The 24,617-nt window shown below is 35.5% G+C and overlaps 1 protein-coding gene and 1 long non-coding RNA gene across 13 annotated transcripts; one reads left to right on the forward strand and one right to left on the reverse strand.

Moving 5' to 3' along the window:
* Window positions 1–404: 404 nt before the first annotated feature.
* Window positions 405–22,798, reverse strand: LOC112001112 (putative disease resistance protein At3g14460). Of its 12 annotated transcripts, XM_065769434.1 has the most exons (14): window positions 18,842–22,798; window positions 18,473–18,638; window positions 18,362–18,394; window positions 17,862–17,991; window positions 16,881–17,011; window positions 13,046–13,127; window positions 12,175–12,821; window positions 11,626–11,976; window positions 11,282–11,420; window positions 5,648–5,733; window positions 1,480–1,599; window positions 1,231–1,382; window positions 1,058–1,146; window positions 405–954 (listed from the first exon to the last, which is right to left on the reverse strand). In XM_065769434.1, the coding sequence occupies exons 1-2, from the start codon at window positions 22,793–22,795 to the stop codon at window positions 18,588–18,590; spliced, it is 4,005 nt and encodes a 1,334-aa protein (XP_065625506.1). In that variant the 5' UTR covers window positions 22,796–22,798; the 3' UTR covers window positions 405–954; window positions 1,058–1,146; window positions 1,231–1,382; window positions 1,480–1,599; window positions 5,648–5,733; window positions 11,282–11,420; window positions 11,626–11,976; window positions 12,175–12,821; window positions 13,046–13,127; window positions 16,881–17,011; window positions 17,862–17,991; window positions 18,362–18,394; window positions 18,473–18,587. The 12 variants fall into 12 exon arrangements, with proteins under 12 accessions (XP_065625506.1, XP_065625507.1, XP_065625509.1 ...); XM_065769435.1 differs by lacking the exon at window positions 16,881–17,011; XM_065769437.1 differs by lacking the exon at window positions 13,046–13,127.
* On the forward strand, window positions 15,879–17,255 carry LOC136065785 (uncharacterized). Its single transcript, XR_010627392.1, has 2 exons — window positions 15,879–15,988; window positions 16,662–17,255. It is a non-coding gene; the product is annotated as an uncharacterized LOC136065785 (long non-coding RNA).
* Window positions 22,799–24,617: the final 1,819 nt, after the last annotated feature.

Here is a 24,617-nt window from a genome sequence, read left to right on the forward strand (position 1 = left end):
GTAAAATGTGGAATGATTTTGTAAGTAAACAGGCGAGTTTTGCATATTTGAGACCCACATGGACAAATTTGAGTCTTTTGCATATAAAAGCTTTAATAATATCAGTGTCCACAAGACTTGATATCCATCTGGAACGTGATTGGCAGTTACAAGTGGTGCATTACATCTTGTCTTATTTGAATGCTCACGAGTAATTAATCATGTGTTCCATTTAATTTAGCTTATCCACGAGCAGTTAAAAAAAGGAGTGGGAGAGTCAATAGTCAATTTCTATTTACTATTCTCTAAAAAGTAGATAAAGCATATACTCAGCTCCCTTGTGGGTTCCAAAAAAAATATAGCTTAAATAGTAAATATTTCCAAACTCAAATCATTCTATAATGAAAGTGAAGAAAACAAGAAAGTATACAGTGTAACAACGGTGGAATAGAAAGAGCAGAGTAAAATCTATGTGATTGAATATTAACAATACTAACTGAATAATAAAATGTGTATAGTTCTCTATATATAGAGCAGGAGATAAGCTTAAATCTAATCTAGCCAACTAACAATAATTCCGTAAAGCTTGGAATCAGTTACACTCTATTTACACGTGTGATTAATGTGCTCTTAACAGAAAATATCTAATTATAAAAAAATATCTCAGCAGCTCATCCTTTGAAGAAGATGCTAACACGGACTCTGAAGCTCCAAGTCTAATCGATGTCGTATAGTTTGACTGAAATAATTCTCTTTAAAACCCAAAACGTCACCGTTTGTAATAATGAGATACGGTGCCGTTTTGCTGCAGATTTAAAATAAGACCTTTAGCTGAAACTAGTCGTTAGGCTCTGAAGTCTAACATCACGACCTGATTTGAAGTCTAAATATTCAAATTTTCATTTAAATATTTTCTATGTTCGGTAATCATCTAACACTTCTATTTGAGCTTCCACATTCTCGTTTTGGATTTATCTGCAAAACAGAAAAAATACAAAAGTTATTTTCTTGTTAAGGAAATTAAAGCTTGTAAGAATTTTAAAAAAGAGCCAAATAATATTTATTTGTGCAATTGTACTTCTTCTAAATTTTTGTTTTCTTTACTTCAGCAAAGATTGTTTCTTTGGATACTTCATTTCCATTCTTAGTCCCTCTTTTTGTTGTTTCCTATAACCAAAGATGCAGTATGTCATTATGTATCACTGATAATATTATAACTTCATCAATAAAGTATAAGTGAACCGTTTTTACCTGTTATTGTTCATTTCCTTCAATTTCAAAGACTCCAGTTGCCGTAAAGTTTTGTTTGCGAATGAAGAAATTTTAACTTTCACTTGGAAGATGTAGGTTTTTCCAATTATGCATTTGATATAATGTGGAATAATATTGCCACCATCTTCATCCTATTATTTATAAATAAAAAAAATTTAGATTTCAATTAGTGTAACGTAATAGAATTAATTTAATTAAACAAATAACTTATTTCTATCATTTTTACACCTTTCTTCCATATTGAAGAGTTGTGTACCAAGTACTTTAATTAACTTCTCTTCTTTCTTGACAAATACTACAAAATTTGCATGTTCTGTTGTATCACCAACTTGCATTTCAAGCCTGTATCTGAAATATTATTTTCAATTCACATAAGCATTTATATATATTCAAAGTTAACCAATCGTAAATATATAGACTTACATACCTAATTTTTGGAAATTCACATGCTTTCATACATGTGTCACACCATAGTTTTAATTCATGTTTTTTTAATTTTTTAGGACACTCATAAATCAATACTAACCACTCAAGCCAAAAATTTATAAGGTGATTGATGAATATCACTGGACTATGCAAACATAAAGTGGGATTGCATAGATACAAATTAATATCGCTGGCCTATCGTTTGAAACCACCTTGTGATAAGACTAACCACTCAGCAATATAGTGGGCGATCTTACCTTCGCTTAAGCATGCCTGTGGCCAAACTCACGGAGGGTTGCCATCATGCATTGTCAAACTACTCCTCCCTAAAGAGCGTTTAGGAGCAAATCCTTCCTAGCACTAGGAAATATTGATTTGTTGAGGAAACATAATGACCTTTTTTAGGGCAATTCTTTGAATCTTGTCCTGATTTTTTGCACACATTCTAAGAAAAATCCAATCTTGAAGTAGGAAAAATTTCAAGTCCAAATTCAACATATTTTTTTTTAACGATTTTCGGAAGTCAAAAAATAGGAAAAATCATAAAAATTCAAAAAATGCTCAAAATGCTGAACCGATTACTGGAAACCCTCACTAGAACCTTGGAATGAATTTATGAACACAATTTGGCCAAAGGGGAGGGGGGCAAGGCGATGCAGCATGCATGTGGGCATGAACAAATAACCTCATTTAGGCATCCCAGCATGCACAAATAACCTCCATTAGGCATGTTGGCATGCCCATAGCAGCCCCATGTGCACGCTGTCAAGGCCAAGGCATGCCTGCGTGCATGTTACCAAGGCCATGACAGCCTAATGTGAGAATGTAGCCAAGGCTATGGCATGCCAGTGTGCATGCTACCTAGATATCCAAGAGAGACCAAGTAAATTTGTATACAGTCAGTGTATGCAAATTAACTGCACTGTGGTAGCTCAATTATGCCAAAATGATGGCCTAAGAAGTGTTATGGATCCGATAACCAATATCCTCTGCTGGTTATCAAGGTCACGCAGGCAATATAACCAATATCCTCTCACCAAAATATCTCTCTCTCTCTCTCTCTCTCTCTCTCTCTCTAAATATGATCTTGGCCTAAACACCTCGATCTCTCTTCGATCTCTCCAATCTAAAAGAACTGAAGCATCCATGCTCCTCCACGGCAAACCCCAGCCACCAACACCATCTCTCTCTCTCTCTCTCTCTCTCTCTCTCTCTCTCAGAGCATAAAGCCACTCTGTGGACCCAATCTTTCCAAACACTAATGGAATTTTGAGAAGCACGGAGACAAGGGGGCAACCACTGAGATATATTTAGAGTACAAGCTGAGTGATAGAGGGGTGATTCAAATGGACTATATCAAACATTGCCAGCTATTATGGGGGGATAGCATGTGTGAGTATCTAGGGAGATAGCACGTGTGAGTATCTATGGAGCAGATCTTTCCTGGCACCAGTGCAATCTCCTAGAAGACTAACCACAGGTTTTTTCAAAGTGCACTGAAAAAACATGTCTATACTGTGATCCATAACATCAACCATTGCTAGTATAGAAAAAGATAAAAACAATGGAAGGAAGCAGAGGTAGAGTTTTGTTTCAATCCCATATGATATCATCCTTTATATATTCTCACTGCTTTCACTTTTTTGTGTCTTCAAATTGAAGTGTGTGTGTAAGGCATGGCATGTGTTAGTATTAGTGCAAAACTTTTTTTTTTTTATTAAGTAAAGTATTTTTGCCAAGCTATAGTAAAAGTAACTTATATAGATGATAACCTCTAAACCCGATGAATACCCTCAATGAGGGTGGGTGAACTTTCCTCCGAACATAAAGAAACTATTATTGTTAGTCGTGTGTAAATCTCTCTCTCTCTCTCTCTCTCTCTCTCTCTCTCTCTCTCTCTCTCTCTCTCTCTCTCTCTCTCTCTAAATATGATCTTGGCCTAAACACCTCCATCTCTCTTCGATCTCTCCAATCTAAAAGAACTGAAGCATCCATGTTCCATGGCAAACCCCAGCCACCAACACCAACACCATCTCTCTCTCTCTCTCAGCATAAAGCCACTCTGTGGACCCAATCTTTCCAAACGCTAATGGAATTTTGAGAAGCATGGAGACAAGGGGGCAACCACTGAGATATATTTAGACTACAAGCTGAGTGATAGAGGGGTGATTCAAATGAACTATATCAAACATTGCCAGCTATTATGGGGGGATAGCATGTGTGAGTATCTAGGGAGATAGCACGTGTGAGTATCTATGGAGCAGATCCTTCCTGGCACCAGTTCAATCTCCTAGAAGACTAACCACAGGTTTTTTCAAAGTGCACTGAAAAAACATGTCTATACTGTGATCCATAACATTAACCATTGCTAGTATAGAAAAAGATAAAAACAATGGAAGGAAGCAGAGGCAGAGTTTTGATTCAATCCCATATGATATCATCCTTTATATATTCTCACTGCTTTCACTTTTTTGTGTCTTCAAATTGAAGTGTGCGTGTAAGGCATGGCATGTGTTAGTATTAGTGTAAAACTTTTTTTTTTATTAAGTAAAGTATTTTTGCCAAACTTTAGTAAAAGTAACTTATATAGATGATAACCTCTAAACCCGATGAATACCCTCAATGAGGGTGGGTGAACTTTCCTCCGAACATAAAGAAATTATTATTGTTAGTCGTGTGTAAACAAGAAATAACTGTGAAATAGACACATCATTAATAAGCATGGACAGAAGGAAAAAATTCAAAACTCCAAGAATAGAGATCAATGAATGATACTAGACTGATAGTTAGTCTTGTGTTGTGCATCAGAGTTTCTATGGGTGAATCACAAAAAAGTTTACACCTGCTGGTTCAGCTTGAAAGACAATAGTGCCCATCAACTATTGAGAGCTCTGAGAAAGTGAGATCGATGGATAGAGGGGAAGATCGAGGGGATGGCCATTTAAGTGTTGGTTTGTCACTGATGAGATGAGAAGGGCTAACCTGGAGGTTCAGAGAGAGAGAGAGGTTTCTAGAATATTGGGCATACAACTAGGGTTTTCAGTGGTTTAAGTAGCAATGGACAAGCAACCTCAGTCACCTCTTCAAAGAATCATTTTTTTAAGCCTCATATGAGAAGAATGACATTTGAATAATAGCCTCATATGGGAAAAATACATCATCACACTACCAGTATGCTTAAAGAGCATAGAACCTCACTTGAAACTGAAGCCAACCAATCAGACGCTGTCTCTTTTTGCAATTAATATTTCCTATTTTCCTTTAATTTTGTGATTTCCATAGACAAATTTTATTGTGGAATGTCTAGTTACAGGAGTTGTACTGCTTTTGAGTAAACTTCTTTACAGAAGGAATAGTTCAACACACCTTTAGCACTTTTTATCCCACCATTGAGTCAACTCCCAAGAATTTTTAATATATTGATGGTTTGCTAAAGAACACATTGTTCACATACAGACATGAAATTTGTACTTCTTTTTGGGTATTAGATTTTATTTCACAGTATGTTCATATGTGTAATTGTGAATGATAGATCAAAAGTGGGTTCAAGTAAACAAAAGTGAGCATAAAGTATACACCATTTACTTCAACACATATCAACATATTAGTGAGATTGACAGTAAAATTGAGTGGGTCACTTATTTGAGGGCCAAGGCATATACAAAACTGGAGATGGGTGATCTGCTTCACCTAGGGATGGGAAGGTGTTAAGCACCCAACCCTAACCCCCTGACCTTAACTTTCATGCATTCGGTTAATAACTTGTGTTAGCTTGTGATGCTTAAGGTTTCTACATTGATTCTATGTGGTGAAGCCTAGGGTTTGTTATTTATCCCTGCATTCCTCTTTTATCCTTATATTTCTACACTGTTTTACATCAAGCACATAATATGTTTAAATTGTTAAAAGAAAGTATCAATCATCAAATAAGGAACAAAAATACCTGATGTCTTTATACTTTCACAATTACCTGAACTTAATATATAGGAAATGGACAATGCTGAAAGCCCCCTTCCAACTAGAATGTGCACAAAAGACTTGAGTTTAGAAAATCCCCTGCAGAGAGAAACATAATTCTGCAGTGGTCACATGAATCCAATACTAGAGTGACATAGTAGAGCACAAAAAAAATTTATGGGACCCTCTCCACATGAAAATTTCAAATCAAGTTGTGACATAGTCGAGAACAAGGTAGCTAGATATGTTTCATCTACACCTCCAAAAGAAAAATAGAAAGGCAAAATGGCAAAAAGAAGAGAAATAGAAATACTCCTCTAGAAAGGATTCCACATCCCAGCAATCAAGATCACTACTTAGGAATCCTAATTATTTAAGAGACTGAAGCCTTTGCAAACCCCACTCCATTCTAGTGGAAATAAGTTTTTTGCTGATATCGATTGCTAAAAAATTAGATCAGATAGCAAACCACCTTCTAGAAAAGACCCAAGTTGTGGACATTTTATGATTTGCAAAAATTCAAGAGAATGTTTTATATTTTCAATTTCAAACATTCAATTGTATGTTTGTGTTTTTTTTTCCCATGTGCACTTAAAAAGAAATATAGTAAAGTTAAGATTGAACTTAGCTACTCAAGTAGAACCAATACCTGATTTGGGTTGGGGCATCCTTTTTTATGCAGCAGATGTGACCAATGTTTCAACACTATTTTCCCTTCTTCCTTGGCAATTGTTTTGTTAACAGCTCTTCTGGCATGTGTTTGACCAAGCCTTTTGTGGCGCCTGCTACTGACCAATGGAAATAATCTTACAAAACAACCCACAAAAACTTGAGAACTCCAGCTTTGGACTAACACTCTTAAGAAGAAATCCTTTTATTTTTCCATTTTTTATCAAATTAACAAAATTTTCAAATTTATTTATCCATAAACAACGTAAGAAAGAAGCATAAATAAAATCAAATGGAGGCTTAGAGGGTAGAGTGGAACAAGTACCATATTGTGAAGTGGGATTTGATCTCGTCTACACTTTTGGCTCAGATAATGAGACTTCATCATTGATTGTATGATAGACATGTGAGCAATCTTGCGCCACATTTTTAATCTTTTTTTTGGTATTGTTTTGTCAAGGAAAGACATTGATGAAACTGTGGCTTAGAATGGAGACAAGAAAACCCATCTTCTGGCATTTGCTATAGGTTGGGGGAGTCTAAGATAGACAATAGTTGAAGAGAGATAAGGAGTTGAAGGCCCTTCTTGTCTAGGGATCTCAGATTTTAAAATTCCTTTATAGGACGAGTGCTAAGACTTGTGGAAGTCCTCCTCAGGAAAGCATTTCTCTTCCCTGCAATCATGACAAGACAATAATAATTGATTAAGAGAGTGCAGTCTTTTCAAACCCCACTGCTTCCTATTGGCAATGAGTTTCTCAGAAGCATAGATGGCAAGACAATTCATATTGGTTGACAGACCTCCTACTGGAAAAGACTCAACTTGCTGACAGTTTGCAATATCCAAAATTTGAAGAGATGGGAGGAGCGTATCCATGTTTTCAGGAAGTGGCTTGAGAAGAAGGCAATCATGAAGTTTTAACAGTGTAAGGATGGGGGCTGGCAATCCCCCACTGGGAGAATCTGCAAAATTAAGGCATTCCGTCATTTCCAAAGCTAGGATAACAAGTTCATGTCCCTCCCAAACTTAAAGAGACTTGATGTTGCCACTCATGTTGATTTTGAGACTACAAAACTTTGGAAAGATATCCACACCAAATGATGACAGAGAATTATATCTATCGGATCAAGGGAAGAGTGAGGGGCATAAAGGAAATTTTAATTCTCTACATTTAAAGATACCTTTGAAGATTTTTTAGTGTAGTCAGTGAGCCTCAACCTGAGCAATATAGGGCCAGCAGCTGGATTTCCTGCTCTCTGCACCTCTGGACCCTTGTCTTAGCATTGTTAAAGTTAATGTTTTTATTTTTAAGAAGGGAGTTGGGCATATCTGATGTCGCGGAAGCCTGAAGAGAAGCACACACGATGCTCTCTTTGATGGAGTAGAAACTAAACCGTTAGTTTCTGGTAGTAAACCTCGAATCCACGAGGGGTTTCCCTGAATCCACAAGGAGATAAAACTGGAATCCTCCAGAAGAAAATTTGACAAAAGTCTGTGCTTATTGATAATAGTCTAATTTGCCTCTGACGGCTACAAAACATATAAATACTAAGGAAAAACGTTTAAAACCCTAATTCGCGCTAATTAAGCGATTAGGGGACAAAATTACCGAATTTTACCAAAAATGGCAAAATTGAGTTAACTGCAGAATCATAAACTACTGACCTTAAGGGTCGTCCCAAAACAGACGGGACCTTATTCTGACCTTTAAACTAAAAGTTATTAAGGAAAAACAAATATTACTATAAATAGCAAAAACGCTGTTATCGGGGCCTTAATGAAGGAATTCGCCTAAATTTTGGCGACGTTCATGGATCTGGATCAGAACGTTGTTTCCCTTCAACCTGCCAAATTTCATGCAATTCCGACACTGTTACCCCGATGCCCCTTACTGGCACCCCCCTTTGATCTTGCGTTGTGACTTCCTGCGCCCCTGCTGTTCAAGGAAGGCATGTGCTGTCTGTTCTACATCAATATCCTACTGGTGTGGACAAAAAGGACAGAAGGAGCAGTGACATGTTGAGCCTTTGGAGCTGTTTGGAGTGAGGAAGACAATCTGCACCCACAGAGAGGTAATAACCAAAAGCAGACCAATCCTTTGGAGAGGCTTAATGCGAATTCCAAAATGTAAAGAGAGGTAGTCTTAGCCAGCCAATCTGCACTCACAGGTAGTTTATAGCATCAGATGATGTAACTTGAATTAAACTAAGGAACATATATAAGATATACAAAATATCCTTCTCTATGTGGTAATATATATCCTTTATGTTTTGATAAACATAAAGCATCATGAAAAAATGAAAACTAGAAATATATATCCATTACGTAGGACCAAAGAAATAAAATTCTAAAAGATTGAGCTACTAATCTAAACCCCACCATAAAAATTAAAAATCTCCCTTTCACTTTCATAAATGCTTCAACTTTTCCTTGTTATGAATTTACTCCAAATGATGAATATCTACTTTCAAACATCATAAAAATCAACAAAAAGGAATTATGTTTGATAAGGACTGAAGAATTCTTATTTTTAGCAACAAAGGATGTGTTTAAAAATTCTGTGTTTTGAAAATTTGCAGGATCCATACAGCATGGATTTTTATTGTTTGCAATTATAGAACATTTAATTAGGCAAGAAAATCATTTAATGCATTAACTATTTATAGAGCGTACATAATCACATGTGATTAGTTAAGCCAGTACATATTATTTCCATGAGCTACCAACAAATGGAGAATCATTCAACATCATGGGACATCCCCAGTTGGACTATAATGAACCCAAAAGCCAGTGAAATAGAATCCTTAGTAAAGAAAATATATTGGCACAACAAATCATTGAAAATATAAGTATGCAACTAGGAATATATTCAAAATTTCCTGCAATGAATGAAAATGTTTTGGTATAGGTGGTTTTTTATGTTTTGGGTCAAAGCCAACGTTTACAGTAAGGTGGGGTAGGGGGAAATAGATATAGACTCCTTAGTCACATGTGTATTCTACACTAATCTCATCTAACAGATTACATTACTTGAATCTTAAAGAGCAAAAAAAATCCAAAAAAAAATCCTGAAAACGTTTAACGTTTTCAATTCCAATTTCTTTCATATATGATAAATTTTGTTTAATTTCACATTTAAAAAAATAATGAATAAAAGGATGGCAATTATAATCATAGTGAAACACTGACATGCATTGCTCAATCAAAACACTGCCTCCCACAAAATAGTCGCTAACACTTGCCATTCTTAATTTTAAAAAAAAAAAAAAAAAAAGGCAAAAGTAAGAATGACTCCCTATACCATATTGATTCAAGCTTCCTAAAACATGGATACTGCCTCCTCTCTTCAAATTTTGGATATCGCAAACTGCTAAAAGTTGAGTCTTTTCAGAAGGAGGTCTGCAACCAATATGAATTGTCTTGCCATGATGCTTTTGAGAAACTCATTGCCAAAGGAAGCGTGGGGTTTGCAAAGACTGCACTCTCTTAATCAATTATTATTGTCTTGCTATATCTGATGCAGGGAAGAGAAGTCTTTCCTGAGGAGGACTTCCACAAGTTTTAGCACTCTTCCTATAAAGGAATTTCAAAATCGAGATCCCTAGACAAGAGGGCCTTCAACTCTTACCTCTCTTAACTATGTCTATCTCAAACTTCTGTCTCAACGCCCCAGACTAAAGAATGCCAGAGATGGGATTTCTTGATCAATAAGCGAATATTCCAAAAAGAAAGAATAAAATTTGTAGTGCAAGATTGCTCACATCTTATATACAATTAATGATGAAGTCTCATTATTGAGCCAAAAGTGTAGAGAGATCAAATCCCACTTACAATAAGGTACTTGTTCCACTCAACCCTCTAAGCCTCCATTTGATTTATTTATGCTTCTTTCTAACGTTGTTTATGGATAAATAAATTTGAAAATTTTGTTAATCGATAAAAAATGGAAAAATAAAAGGATTTCTTCAAGATTGTTAGTCCAAAGCTGGGTTCTCAAGTTTTTATGGGTTCTTTTGTAAAATTATTTCCATTTGTAGAGCAAGTGCCACAAAAGGCTTGGTCAAACACATCCAGAAGAGCATTAACAAAAAAATTGCAGGAAGAAGGAAAATATGGTGGAAAAGATTGGTCACATCTGCTTGAAAAAAATGGATGCCCAAGTCAGATGTATTATTCTACTTGATCGCTAAGTTTCAATCTTGTTTTTACTTATATTTCTTTTTAGTTGTATCGAAAAAAAAAATAATATAACATACAACAAATGTTGTAATTGAAATTGAAAATATAAAACATTCTCTTGAATTTTTGAAAATATAGAATGTCCACAGCTTAGTCCTTTATTCATTATTGCTTTAAATGGGAAATTAAACAGAATTTACCATATGTGAAAGGAGTTGGAATTGAAAACGTTAAACGTTTTCAGATTTTTTTTTGCTTTTCAAGATAAAAGTATGAAATCGCTTAATTTAGATCACCGTTGAATGTAGTTGACTAAGGAGTGGTAAATAGATTCATTAATCAAATTTATAGTATAAGGAGTAATTCTCACATTTACCCTATGAAATAGCAGACGACACTTAGTTTCTTGGAAACCATGGCTATTGGAAAGTGGCAAAATTGATAAAAAACAATTTGAGAATGGAAAGTGCCAATGACTTTTTTGTGGGAGGTAATGTTTTGATTGAGCAATGCAGGTCAGTGTTTCACTGTGATTTTGATTTCCGTCCTTTTATTCATTAATGTTTTAAATGGAAAATTTAAACATAATTTACCATATATGAATGAAATTGGAATTGAGATCAGTGTTGAATACACGTGACTAAGGAGTCTAAACAGATTCATTTAATCAAATTTATGGTATAGGGAGTAATTCTTACTTTTGCNTTTGTATTTTTTTTTTTTTTTCCCGATGAACAGCTAAAAAGGAATATAAGTAAAATCAAGATTGAAATTCAGCCGCTCAAGTAGAATCAATACCTGATTTGGGTTGGGGCATCCATTTTTATACAGCAGATGTGACCAATCTTTCACCACCATATTCCCTTCTTCCTTGGCAATTTTTTTGTTAACTGCTCTTCTGGAATGTGTTTGACCAAGCCTTTTGTGGCACTTGCTACTAACAAATGGAAATAATCTTACAGAAGAACCCATAAAAACTTGAGAACACCAGCTTTGGACTAACAATCTTGGAAGAAATCCTTTTATTTTTCAATTTTTTATCGGATTAACAAAATTTTCAAATTTATTTATCCATAAACAACGTAAGCAAGAAGCATAAATAAAATCAAATGGAGGCTTAGAGGGTTGAGTGGAACAAGTACCTTATTGTCAAGTGGGATTTGATCTCATCTACACTTTTGGCTCATATAATGAGACTTCATCATTGATTTGTATGATAGAGATGTGAGCAATCTTGCGCCACACTTTTATTCTTTTTTATTGGAATTTTTCAATCTAGGCAAGACATTGACGAAACTGTAGCTTAGAATGGAGACAAGAAATCCCATCTTCTGGCATTTACTTTAGTCTGGGGCAGTTTGAGATAGACAGTAGTTGAAGAGAGGTAAGGAGTTGAAGGCCCTTCTTGTCTAGGGATCTCAGATTTTGAAATTCCTTTATAGGAAGAGTGCTAAGTCTTGTGGAAGTCCTCCTCAGGAAAGAACTTCTCTTCCCTGCGATCATGACAAGACAATAATAATTGATTAAGAGAGTGCAGTCTTTGCAAACCCCACAGCTTCCTTTTGGCAATGAGTTTCTCAGAAGCATCGATGGCAAGACAATTCATATTGGTTAGCAGACGTCCTTCTAGAAAAGACTCAACTTTTAGCAGTTTGCGATATCCAAAATTTGAAGAGATGGGAGGAGCATACCCATGTTTTCAGGAAGCGACTTGAGATGAAGGAAGCCGTGGACTTTTTAACAGTGAAAGGTTGGGGGCGGGCAAACCCCCACTGGAAGAATCTGCAAAATTAAGGTGCTCCTTGATTTCCAAAGCTAGGATAACAAGTTCATATCCCTCCCAAACTGAAAGAAACTTGATGTTGCCACACGTTGATTTTGATACTACAAAACTTTGGAAAGATATCCAAACCAAATGATGACAAAGAATTATATCTATCAGATATGACAAAAGACTCAAGGGAAGAGTGACATGGGCATGTAGGAAATTTTAATTCCCTACATTTAAAGATACCAAGCTTTTTTAGTGCAGTCAGTCAGCCTCAACCCGAGCAATGTTGAGCCAGCAGCTGGTTTTCCCACTCTCTGCGCCTCTAGACCCTAGTCTTAGCATAGTAAAATTTAATGTTCTTGATGGTAAGAAGGGAGTTGGGTAGATCCTACTGGTGTGGACAAAAAGGACTGAAGGATCAGTGACATGCTGAACCTTTTGAGCTGTCTGGAGTTAGGAAGACAATCTGCACCCACAGAGAGGTAGTAACCAAAAGCAGACCTAGCCTCTGGAGAGGCTTCATGTCAATTCCAAAATGTAAAAGAGAGGTAGTCTTAGCCAGCCAATCTGCACCCACAGGTAGTTTGTAGCATCAGATGATGCAATTGGAATTAAACTAGGGAACATGAGATATACAAAATATCCTTCTCTATGGGGTAATATATATCCTTTATGTTTTGAAAAAATAAAAAAAAAGCATTATGAAAAAATGAAAACTATAGATATATATCCTTTATATAGGACCAAAGCATTAAAATTCTGAAAGATTGAACTACTAATCTAAACCACACCTTAAAAATTAAAAAGCTCCCTTTCACTTTCTGAAATGCTTCAACTTTTCCTTGTGATGAATTTACTCCAAATGATGAATATCTACTTTCAAACGTCATAAAATCAACAAAAAGGAATTATGTTCGATGACTGAAAGAAATCTTATTTTTAGGAACAAAGGATGTGTTTAAAAATTCTGCATTTTGAAAATTTGCAAGATCCATTCAGCATGGATTCTTATTGGTTGCAATTATAGAACATTTAATTAGGCAAGAAAATCATTCAGTACATATACTATTTATAGAGCGAACATAATCGCATGTGATTAGTTAAGCCATTACATATTATTTCCATGAGCTACCAACAAATGGAGAATCATTCAACATCATGGGACATTACTGTTGAAATGTAATGAAGCCAAAAGCCAGTGAAATAAAATCCTTAGTAAAGAAAATATATAGGCACATCAAATCATTGAAAATATAAGTATGCAACTAGGAATATATTCAAAATTTTATGTAATGAATGAAAATGCTTTGGTATAGGTGAAATCTTTTCAAGTTTTGGGTCAAAGCCAATGTTTTCAATTCCGATTTCTTTCACATATGGTAAATTCTATTTAATTTCTCATTTAAAACAATAATGAATAAAAGGATGGCAATCAGAATCACATCAAAACATTGACCTGTATTGCATAATCAAAACTTTGCCTTCCACAAATAGTCATTGGCACTTTCAATTCTCAAAAATTTTATCAATTTTTCCCTAATTCTAATAGCCACAGAGTTTTCAAGAAATTAAGGTCTTCTGCATATATCACAGGGCAAATGTGAGAACTCCCTATACTATAAATTTGATTAAATGAATCTGTTTAGACTCCTTAGTCACATGTGTATTCAACATTGATTTCATCTAATGGTCTGTTTGGATGACATAAATTTGGATTTGGATTTGAGGGAGCTCAAATCCAAATCCTTTGTTTGGATAACTTAAAAGAATTGGATTTGGATTTGGCCCAAATCCATCTTGGATTTCAGGAGTCCAAATCCATGGATTTGAAATACCCTCAAAAACCCAGAAATTTAGAATCTCTCACTCTCACGCACACTGTTTCTCTCTGTGCTCTCCATGTCTCTCTTCCTAGCCGTAACTCACAAACTCTTCTTCCCCCTCTCTCTCGGCAAGGCTGCTTCAGGTCTGTTCTCTCAACTCCTATCTTCCTCTTTAATCTCTCTAATTCTCTCTTTCTACTAAATCTAAATTCAAAAGGGATGTGGGTTTTTCCGGTGGGTTTTATTTGATTTATTTGTGGGTTTGTTTGGGTTTAATTTGATTGGTTGTGGGTTTTGTTTGATTCGTTTGTGCATCTTATTTCATGGTATTTTCAATGATATGTTTTGGGTTTGTTTTTATTTTCTATTTTTATTTTCATTTGTGGGTTTGTAATGCAAATTATGTGTTTGATGAAATGCTTCAATAAACTATTTATGAGTTGTGGGGAAAACTTGTGGGAAAATTATGCTTTGAAACTCAACAAAGGCAATCACAACCAGTAAGTAAAAAAAAAAAAAGGCACATAGAGTTTGTTAAGTTGTTCTAATCATCTGGATTGGGAAGAAACTTTGAAGGGCGTGAAAAGGTATGTAGTTGAATTGTTAAGAGGTAAGAGGTTTGAAAACATAATCAGTGTGTGTGTGTGTGTGTGTAAATAGTTCTTGCAGCTATTTGTTGAATTTTTTCAGTGAGGCTGTACAACTGAGATGGTGCTTTGGTAAAAACATCATGCAGTGGTAGGTGAGGAGGCCAGTTACATTAGATTAGATGACACCAATCCCTTAGTCATACACTTGACCAGGTTGTTTGAAAGTACTTTTAGCTGTGTCTAGATTTAGAATATCAAGTTTCAGTTATGTTTGATTCTTTAGTAGTTAAAGAGATTATCAACGGATTTGATTGAATCTAAACTAGATCTGTGTATTTGTTCTTCCAGAAGATTGTATTGAAGCTGGAATTAGATGATGACAAAGTCAAGCAGAAGGTTTGATCTTATATTTGGAATGGAAATGAATTTTGTCTCTATTTAGCCATCCCATAAGTACCACAGCCCCATAAATGAAAATTCTGTTTGCTGTCTCAGTTAACCTTTCCTAGTTTGTGAATTTATTGCTCATGCACAGGTTGTTTGAGGCTTGTGAAAGAACATCTTAATTCGGGTAACAAAAACAGAGCTCAAAGCGGAGGTTCTTTGTGGGATAAAGGAGATTGTAAGTGTACTCTATTGAAGGCTAAGAACACATGCTATCTATCTATATTTTCACTATGTTCTAAGGAATATACCTGAATCCTGAAGAACTAAATTGATTTTTAGGACACTCATAAAAAATCTACAACAGGGAAGAAATTAATCCATCATTTCTATTTGTATGGAAAAACATAATACTATTTTTCTTCCCATTTCTATTTGTATGGGAATACTGTGTTTTTTTCCTTTCTTGTTGCTAATCGAACATTTTTTAGGATGTTGACAGATTTGATACCAAGGTCCAAATACCAAATACCAGATTTGAAAACATAATAGAAATGGGAAGAAAAGATAAGCAACCTCAATCCCTATCCAGATCACAATCTCAATCTCAATCACAATCACATTCAAGACAATATATTCAATGGAATGCGGAAATGGACAAAGCATTAGCAAGTATTTTATATGATCAATTAGCTCAAGGAAATAGGGAGGATGGATACTGGAAAGAGGTGGCATACCAAGCTGCTGTGGAGTACATGAGTGCTCAATTGATTCTCAATTTGACAAAGGACAATGTTAAGAATAGACTAAAGGCGTGGAAGCTACATTTTGCTATAATTACTGATATAAAAAATCAAAGCGGCTTGTTTGGGATGAAGCAAAGAAAAAGGCCGTTGTCATAGCGGATAATCACCATGTGTGGGATGCTTACATTAAGGTATGATCCCTTATGACTTTTTTCTCTTTAATATGTTCACCACACATTTTAACAAAGATTTAGTTTTTCTCTTTTGTGTTTATACGTACATGTGTGTATGGTAATCTCTCTATAACTTAATTTGATGTAGCCTAGAGTGTAATATTATCAAAGCCTAAAGTGTTATGTAATTACACCCACTTTCCCAGTTAAGCTTCCACTGTTCTGATGCTAAGCCTGATTCATAGACAAGATTGCATGTATAATTACACTAGAACACAATCAAAATATCAATGTCTAGCAGAATGAAATATAACCATGTCTTGATCTTATAATCTCCCATTCTATGCTTGGATATACCATATTCAGCAATTAGTAGAATATTTATCCTGCACGCACTAAGATGCTACAAGACAAAACCCAACCATGATTTGGTGCAAGCTTAATAGACAACTATCTATGTAAACTTAAAAAGTATTAAGTTTTCAAGATTTTAATGATTAAATGTTGCAGTGTATAGTAGCTAGTAACAGTACATTAGTCATTGCTAAATATGTTTCAACTGTTTTTGCATAATTGGAAACTTTCTTCTTGCGTGCATGGTAACTGGTTGTAGAACATGATGCCATGAAAGCAGAGTCTAATCTTTTACTATGCAAAATAATCTGCTAATCTCTTTTTTTTACTTCTTTAGAAAAATTCAAAAGCGGGTCCTTATAAAAACAAAGTTATTGACAATTGGGAGGACATTGAGATCTTGTGTGGGAGGGATAGAGCTACTGGCATTGGTGTAGAACATATGAACGAAGCAGTTGAAGTTATGGCTGAGGAAGGAGAAAATGAAGTGAATTCTCCCATTACACAACAACCACATCAGCATTCTATATCAACAAGTTCTGCAGCTGAGACTCACCAAAGAAAAAGGAGTAGGAAAGATCCACTCGTTGAAGTTGTTGCAGAAATTGGTTCCTCTCTTAAAGAGTATTGTTCCTCTGTAAAAGAGTACTTTACAGCAAAGAAAAATCAAGAGCAACCACAACCTTCCTGTGAAGAGATACATGCAGTGGTTTCAAAAGTGTCTGGACTCACACGGCTTGAAATATTCAAAATAGTTGAGAAGTTAATGCATGGAGGTGCAGAGGACTTTAAGTTTTTGAAAAGTCTTTCAAATGATGATGATAAAAAGGAGTGGATATGACTTTTGCTTAGTCCTTATTAATTTGTTCTTTTGGAAGTTGTGTGAAAGACACATATTTTGAGTATTTAATCTGTCTCTCTTGATATATAACTTTTTCTTTGTTAATAACTTTAGAGTAATTTTTTAGTTTGTGATTTTGAATGTTGTGAAAAAAAAAAAAAAACAATGCATTTGGGTGTCCTCTCTAGTTGATATAAAATATTTTAGTTGTCAATAGCTGACAAGATATTTTTTTAGTTGGCTATGACTAAAAAATTTTAACCATCATCTTGTTAATTGGATTATTAATATTACCTCATATATTTAAAATTAAAATGTAGAATGATTAAAAAAAATAATTAAAAAATATATTTTATTGATCTTAAATCCAAATCCAAATCCAAATTTAGGTATCCAAACAATAAAATTTGAAATGATGAATTTCAAATCCTTCTTTGTTAAAAAAGACCCAAACAAGGAATTTTAAAATCAAGGCATTTTAAATCAATGGATTTTAAATCCAGATCTAAATGTTGCCATCCAAACACAGCCTAAGAGATTTCATTACTTGAATCTTGAAAAACGAATAAAATTCCTGAAAAACGTTTAACGTTTTCATTTCCAATTTCTTCCATATATGGTAAATTCTGTTTAATTTCCCATTTAAAACAATATTAAATAAAAGGATGGCAATCAAAATCACAGTGAAATACTAACCTGCATTGCTCAATCAAAATATTGCCTCCCACAAATCGTCGTTGGCGCTTTCCGTTCTCAATCTTTTTTTTTTAAATCAATTCTGCCCTACTTTTCAACAGCCATGGAGTTTCCTAGAAATTAAGGTCGTCTGCATAATTCACAGGGCAAATGTGAGAATTAATCCCTACACTATAAATTTGATTAAATAAATCTGTTTGTCATCAAGACCCCCCTTTGGCCTTGTGGTTTTTTTTTTTTTTTTTTTTTTTTTTTTTTTGGTGAAGAAAATTTCATTTTAAAACTAGGGAATATCTGCATCCCCAAATTGTGAGCCACGGGGAGTGGGTCTTTTTTCAAATTGCCACTTTTAAAGAAAATTGTTATTTCGTACTACAGATTTTCACAGCAACAACACTTTTCACAGATTTACCCAACCCTCAATTAAGTTTTTAAAATTTATGCTTTCAAAACCAAATGGACACCAATCATGAAGTATTTGGGTAAAAGAAAAATCTTACCAAGTGGTGAAATTAACCTTGCATACAGGGGATCTACATCAGTCAAAGAAACATCATTTAACAAATGTTCAAGCAATTTTTCTTATTTTCTAATTCATATGGGTACTTAACTGGTAGCTGTGCATGAATTTTGAGTTGCGCACTTTTCCATTTTCACTTTGAAAGCATTGGTTTAACAAAGAACAGGTAACTGAGCATGAATCCTGTCATACTTTTGGCAGCTTCTTCACAGAAATCGAGATACTAATTTTCTTCCCGATTCACCATCGATGGACAACTTCATGAGCCCAACATTGTAAAAAAAGGAATCAGACAAAGAATTAACAAGCGTCAAAGAAATCGTTTATTATTAATAGTTTTTTTTTTTTTTTTTCAATCCTATATAATCAATAGACAATTTATAGAAAAAAATTAAATGTCAATATATAAAATTAAAAAGAATGCAAGTAAAATCAAGAGCGGGTCAAGTAAAACAAATACCTGATTGGCTTTATTTGATGTGTTACGCTCAATGATTTCTATGAAGCGGGTGCGAGCAATGTTGCGCCACTCTTTTCCCTTCTTCCTTTGCAGTCGTTTCGTCAACGGAGGACATTCCTCAATCTTTATGTGAGAGATGGAGACAGGCAGCCCCTCTTCTGGCATGTGCTTGAACTTAGGGCAGTTTTCCATGGACAAATATTGAAGAGAGGTAAGGTGTTGAAACCCCTTGTTGTCCAACGTTTTCAAATTTCCAAATCCACTGATGTAAAGATGGGTAACAGTTGTGGGCAGTAAATACTCATCCGGAAAGGACTCCACATCCCAGCAATCAGGATCATCATTTATGAATCCTAATCTTTTAAGAGACTGCAGTCTTTGCAAGCCCCACTCCATTCTATTGCAAATTAGTTTTTTGCAGTCGCTGATTTCTAAAGAAATTAGATTGGATGGCAGACCACCTTCCGGAAAAGACTCAATTTGTGGACAATTAATGATACGCAAATCTTGAAGAGACGGGAGAAACGTGTGCATGTTTTCTGGGAGTGAATTGAGACGAGAGCAATTACTGACCTTTAATTCTGAGAGATTGGGGGCCGACAATCCTCCACTGGGAAAAGCTACAAAATTAGGGCAATTTTTGATTTTCAACTGTAGGAGATCAGTTAGGTGATGTCCCTCCGAAACTGAAAGGGACTCCATGTTGCTACACCCTTTGATTCTGAGATAACGAAGCTTCGGGAAGATGTCTAAAGGAAATGACTTCAGAGAATTACAGCTATCTCTTATCATCAGTAGCTCAAGGAAAGAGTAGCAGGGGTACATCGGGAATTCTACTTCCTTACAATTATAGATAATAAGATATTTTAGTGTAGTGGGACTGGATAGACCACCACGAGGAAGAGACTTTAGAACAGGAAAATTATAGATAAACAACGTTTCAACACAGTGGTTGTGGTCCATCACTCCCTCTGGCAGAGACTCCAGGTTTTCGAATCCCACTACTGCGAGGGTGTGCAATGTGGGTGGCAATTCTTTCAACAGCGCATCATTACAATTCGCTAATTGTAATTTACGAATTGAAGGAGCAGTTGGGAGAGAAGTCTCAAGCTGTTCACAGTCATTAATCGCAAGTTTGGTAAAAGAAGGAAGGTGCTTGGGCAAGCTTCCACTTAGTTTTGGAAATTCTTCAAGATAAAGCTCTTGGAGACTTGGAAAAGCTCCTCCTTCATTTTCGCCTTCTCCATGATAAGGAGACCATTTCTCCCACTTCGACATTGCCTTAAATCTCAATTTTTTCAGTGATTGAAATGGCGTAATAGTAGAAGAACCACTACCATAAAAGTCAGCATCCACGGTAACAACTTCATCAAACCCAAAAATGAAGAGGTCTTGAAGAGAGCGGAGTTGTCCAAGTGATGGCAAACTAGAGCAATTTCTACAAGAGTTTAGATGAACAACTGTTATATTTGAAAATGAACTATCTCCAACCCAATTTGGAAACCTTGTGTCATTGTAATTCCTGATAACAAGCTTTGTTAAGCTCGTTTGAGGCTGCAGGTTGTTGAGTACTTCTCTTTCACTTTGAGAAACAATGCCATTGGCAGCATCCCACTCCAATGTTAGCTCCTCAAGGTGCTCCTTATCCTTCAACTTTGCTTCCAAAGCATTAGTTGAGTTTATCACATTCTGGAGATTCGATATCACAATGACTCCCCGGAGATTTGAAAGTTTTCCTAACTCTTCAATTCGGAATCCAATGTCCTTGCCGACGACAAATTTGGTCAAAGTCTGAAGACATTGTAATTGACCCATATTTATTGGCATATTTTTTATGCTAGTTTCACTAATATAAAGATGACACAAATTAATGAGATTTCTCATATTTTTGGGCAACGTAGCTAGAAATTTGCATCCTGATAAATTCAACGTTTGTAAGTTGAGCAACATACAGGTAGACTCAGGCAATCTCTCAATCTTAGAAAAAGAGACGTCTAAATAGCGTAGATATTTGAAATCTCCAATTGACTTTGGCAACTCTATGTTACAATAATATGAAAGAGAGAGCACACGTAAAAATCTTAGTTTCAATAATAGATTATGTGGTGCCTTCTTTGTTAAGTAGAACTCCTCATCCCGGTCCTCGTCCTCGTCCTCATCCTCTTCTTTCATTTCTAACAAAATGAAGGTTCGTAAATTTTTAGCTTCCCACAAAGCATTAAACTTCTCTGGGGTGTCATATTTGGTTCTTAAGTAGGAAAAATGACGAGTTTTATCTATAATGTTGTTTGTGTTATCCCCTTCCAATCTGAAACAAAATTTGCCAGATATAGATTTAGCTAAATCACGGACTAGGTCATGCATTAGAAAATGCAATATGCTTCCATTTGATCGTTGTAAAAGTGACCTTGATACTAAATCAAGGAAGTACTTAGCACCTATAACTTCCATTTCTTCATTCTTGTTGTGTTGTTGCACGAATCCCTCTGCCATCCACAACTGAACAAGTTCTTCCTTTTTGAATAGATAATCCTTTGGGAAGATTGAACAATATGTAAAACATCGCTTTAAATATGAGGGTAGGTAATGGTAACTTATTCTTAAAGCTAGAAGAATATTACCCCCATCATTAGGTAGACTCCAAATTTCGCTTTTCAAAATTTTATTCCATTCCTCTACATCTAATTTAGAGTGCAATAGACAACCGAGTGCTTTTGCTGCTAATAGTAGACCATCACACTTCTTGACGATTTCTTCACCAATTCTTTTTAATTCTGGATATGCATTAGATATTCCATTTTCAAAGGCATGATTTGCAAATAATAACCAACAATCTTCTTCTGATAATTTATTAAGATGAAATTTTTGAATAGGGCTCATGATCGATGCAACACTTTCGTTGCGTGTTGTCACAATAATTCTACTTCCCGATGTTCCATATTTAAAAGGAATACTCAAGAGCGCCCAATCATCATAATTTTCATTCCATACATCATCAAGAATCAGTAAACATTTCTTTCCCATCAAATAATCCTTTAATTCAGTTTGGATCTTATTGAAGTCAGTGGTATCATGTTTTTGTGGAGTGACAGCCTCAAGAATTTTTTTGGTTATCTTAGGAACGTCAAATTCTTCTGAAACACAAACCCATGCTTTAAGGCTGAAATGTTCTATGATTTTTTGGTTGTTATAGATTTGCCGAGCAAGGGTTGTCTTTCCAACGCCACCCATGCCCACAATGGGAATCACACCAGTTGAGTGGTTGTTGCTTGCAACATCGTTTGAGAGCAGCAAGTTGACTATTGCCTTTTCATCATCATCCCTACCGTAAATTATAGTGTCTGGATCTACCAGAGAAGTTGTGGGCACTCTTTGGGAAGATCTCCCTTCAACACCTTCTCTCAGACCTATAGCATTTATTTGTGAAGCTAGATTTTCTAGCTTATCTACTACTTCTTGTATCTTTGATTCTAGTTTTCTCCCAAACTGATCAAATGAAGTAGAGATGAAGTTACGAACCTTATTCGTAGAGGTTATAAAATCAGCTTCCACTTGGCACCGCAAAGCTTCAGTAGCGATCTCGTCCAAAAGGTCCTCTGCGTGATAGACAGCATCCTTAAGCTCATCAAGCCATTCTTTGACAATTGTGTCTGTGATTTCCCTTTCCTCTGCGTCATTGAGCACTTTGCTGAGGGTAAGACACCATGTCTTCAGCTTTGTTAGTAGTGTAGCAGGGACTTTTCTTCCCCGGATGAACTTCACGACCTCCTGAGATGCCATCCTGTCAAATAACACTTGAAGGGTTGCAGACCGAAATGCCCCTCCTACTAGGGCAGCAGCCATGATTTTCTTTTTCCGAATGGAAATAAATTGACAAAGTGAGCAACTCCAGGAAACTAAAAGAGATTGGTTTTTGCTTGTGGTGTGAAAGCCTCTGCAGTTCTTAGTTCTCATAACACATTTAAGTAGATGCAGTCCTAGCCATTGGATTAGGTTCATGTTGCACATGGGACCACCTTACCGCGTGGTTGACTTGACCCCACATTGCCAATAATTCAACAATGTCCTTGTTACTTTAACTCTGCAGGAATGCTTTTTGACAAAATGTAATTTTTTGACCCCACATTGTTAATAATTCAGCAATGTGAAAGCCCCAGCCATGCTTTATTGTTAAACCAAAAATAAAAAAGGCAATGGTTTCAGAAGTGGGAAGGAGGATGTCGACTTGGTACAGTAGTTTAACAATGTGTTTTCAGTTTTTAAACAATACAAGTAAATCTTTTTTTCTGTTTCTCAACTAAATACAAGGTGTATGCCAACTTTTGTGGGAGAATTTTTTGAATTGGTAATATGGGGTTTAAAACCCAAACGCGTATGTTGGGCCTTAGGCCTCATTTAAGGATATAAGTATGTCCAAGCAGGAGTAAAGGATTAGAAAAGGCCCCAGAATAGAGAATCACATAAGGAAAGGGAGGAGGAGTATAGTCCGAGTAGGGTATCCTCTTCGGACTTGAAGAATATCGGTCAAGCATATACCTGGACAGTTTAGGTGAACTTTCAGGAAGTTCCAACGATAATGATAAACTTCATGCACGCATAAAGATGATAAGAATTGAGAAATATCTAAAGGAAAAGTCGATATCATCGCATTTAATGCATTGCAGTAATTTTTCTAGCCGCATTTATGTGGAGAAGACCCCTGAACAGTGCAATCTCAGCTGCCACCACTCATGGAGAACTAAAGAAGATACCTGATACGACATGTACTCAAGTAAATGCTTAGATAAAGAACAAGTATACAATGAAGATGGTTTAAAAGAAAACTATATAAATGTAAGAGACCTTTCACAAAAGGGGAGGAAGAAGAGAAAGAAGAAAAATAAGAAAAAGAAAAATTTACTGTAGCTCTAAGAGTGACATTAGTCTTACAAACAATAATTGATCTCTTCGGACGTCAGTTTATTCAAGTTTTAAGTGTCTTTGTACTGGTTCTTCTTTTAAATCCTGATTAACTATTGTTTAGTTCATAAACAGCCCAAATCTGTCACCCACTCTCTACAAATTCATTGTTTTGAGGTTTATTGGGCTCACATCCCATATATTTTGGGCCTGGGTTACAAATCTTGACCCTACAGGTAATTTCACCGTAAATATATCCTAGAAAAAATGACAAGGTGGTTGTGATTTTCATTTCTTGAAACTTAAAACTTAGGTCCTCCTCAAAATATGTTTAAATTTGTTTGAATAACATGGGCAATAATAAGTATTCTTGGGTTTTGTGAGATAGGTTGTAATTGTGCTAAAGTGAATCAAGCTAATTATTAAAATTCTAAGGTCATTTAATTGTCTATCTTATATGGAACCCGAGTTGAGTTTGAGTTAAGATTTATTTAACTCTTTATTAAATGATGTAAACCGTTATTGCTAGTCAAAAAGTAATGTAAAATAAAAACCTTTATAGCTAGTCAAAAAGTAATGTAAAATTTACTTAAAAAGCTTGTGAAAAACAATGTAAAAAGAACTTTACAATGAATGGTTCACAATATTCAGCAAAAAGAAAAAAACTGGTCATAAAGCAATATAATAAGAAGTTGTTTGTCTTCTTTTATGCATTAACGAAGGTTGTTTGTCCTACACACGCGTGATCTGCAATATGCTCCTAAAACGTCAAACGAAGGGTTGGAAATTTTGTACACCATGCCAAACTTGTTTGTCCTCTCTCTCTCTTAAAGGGAAAAATTCACCCTGTTTCCCTTGGTGGGGCAAAGAATTGGTT

The sequence above is a fragment of the Quercus suber genome, unplaced genomic scaffold (assembly GCF_002906115.3).
Source record: "Quercus suber isolate HL8 unplaced genomic scaffold, Cork oak 2.0 scaffold_1161, whole genome shotgun sequence".
NCBI classification, from domain to species: Eukaryota; Viridiplantae; Streptophyta; class Magnoliopsida; order Fagales; family Fagaceae; genus Quercus; species Quercus suber.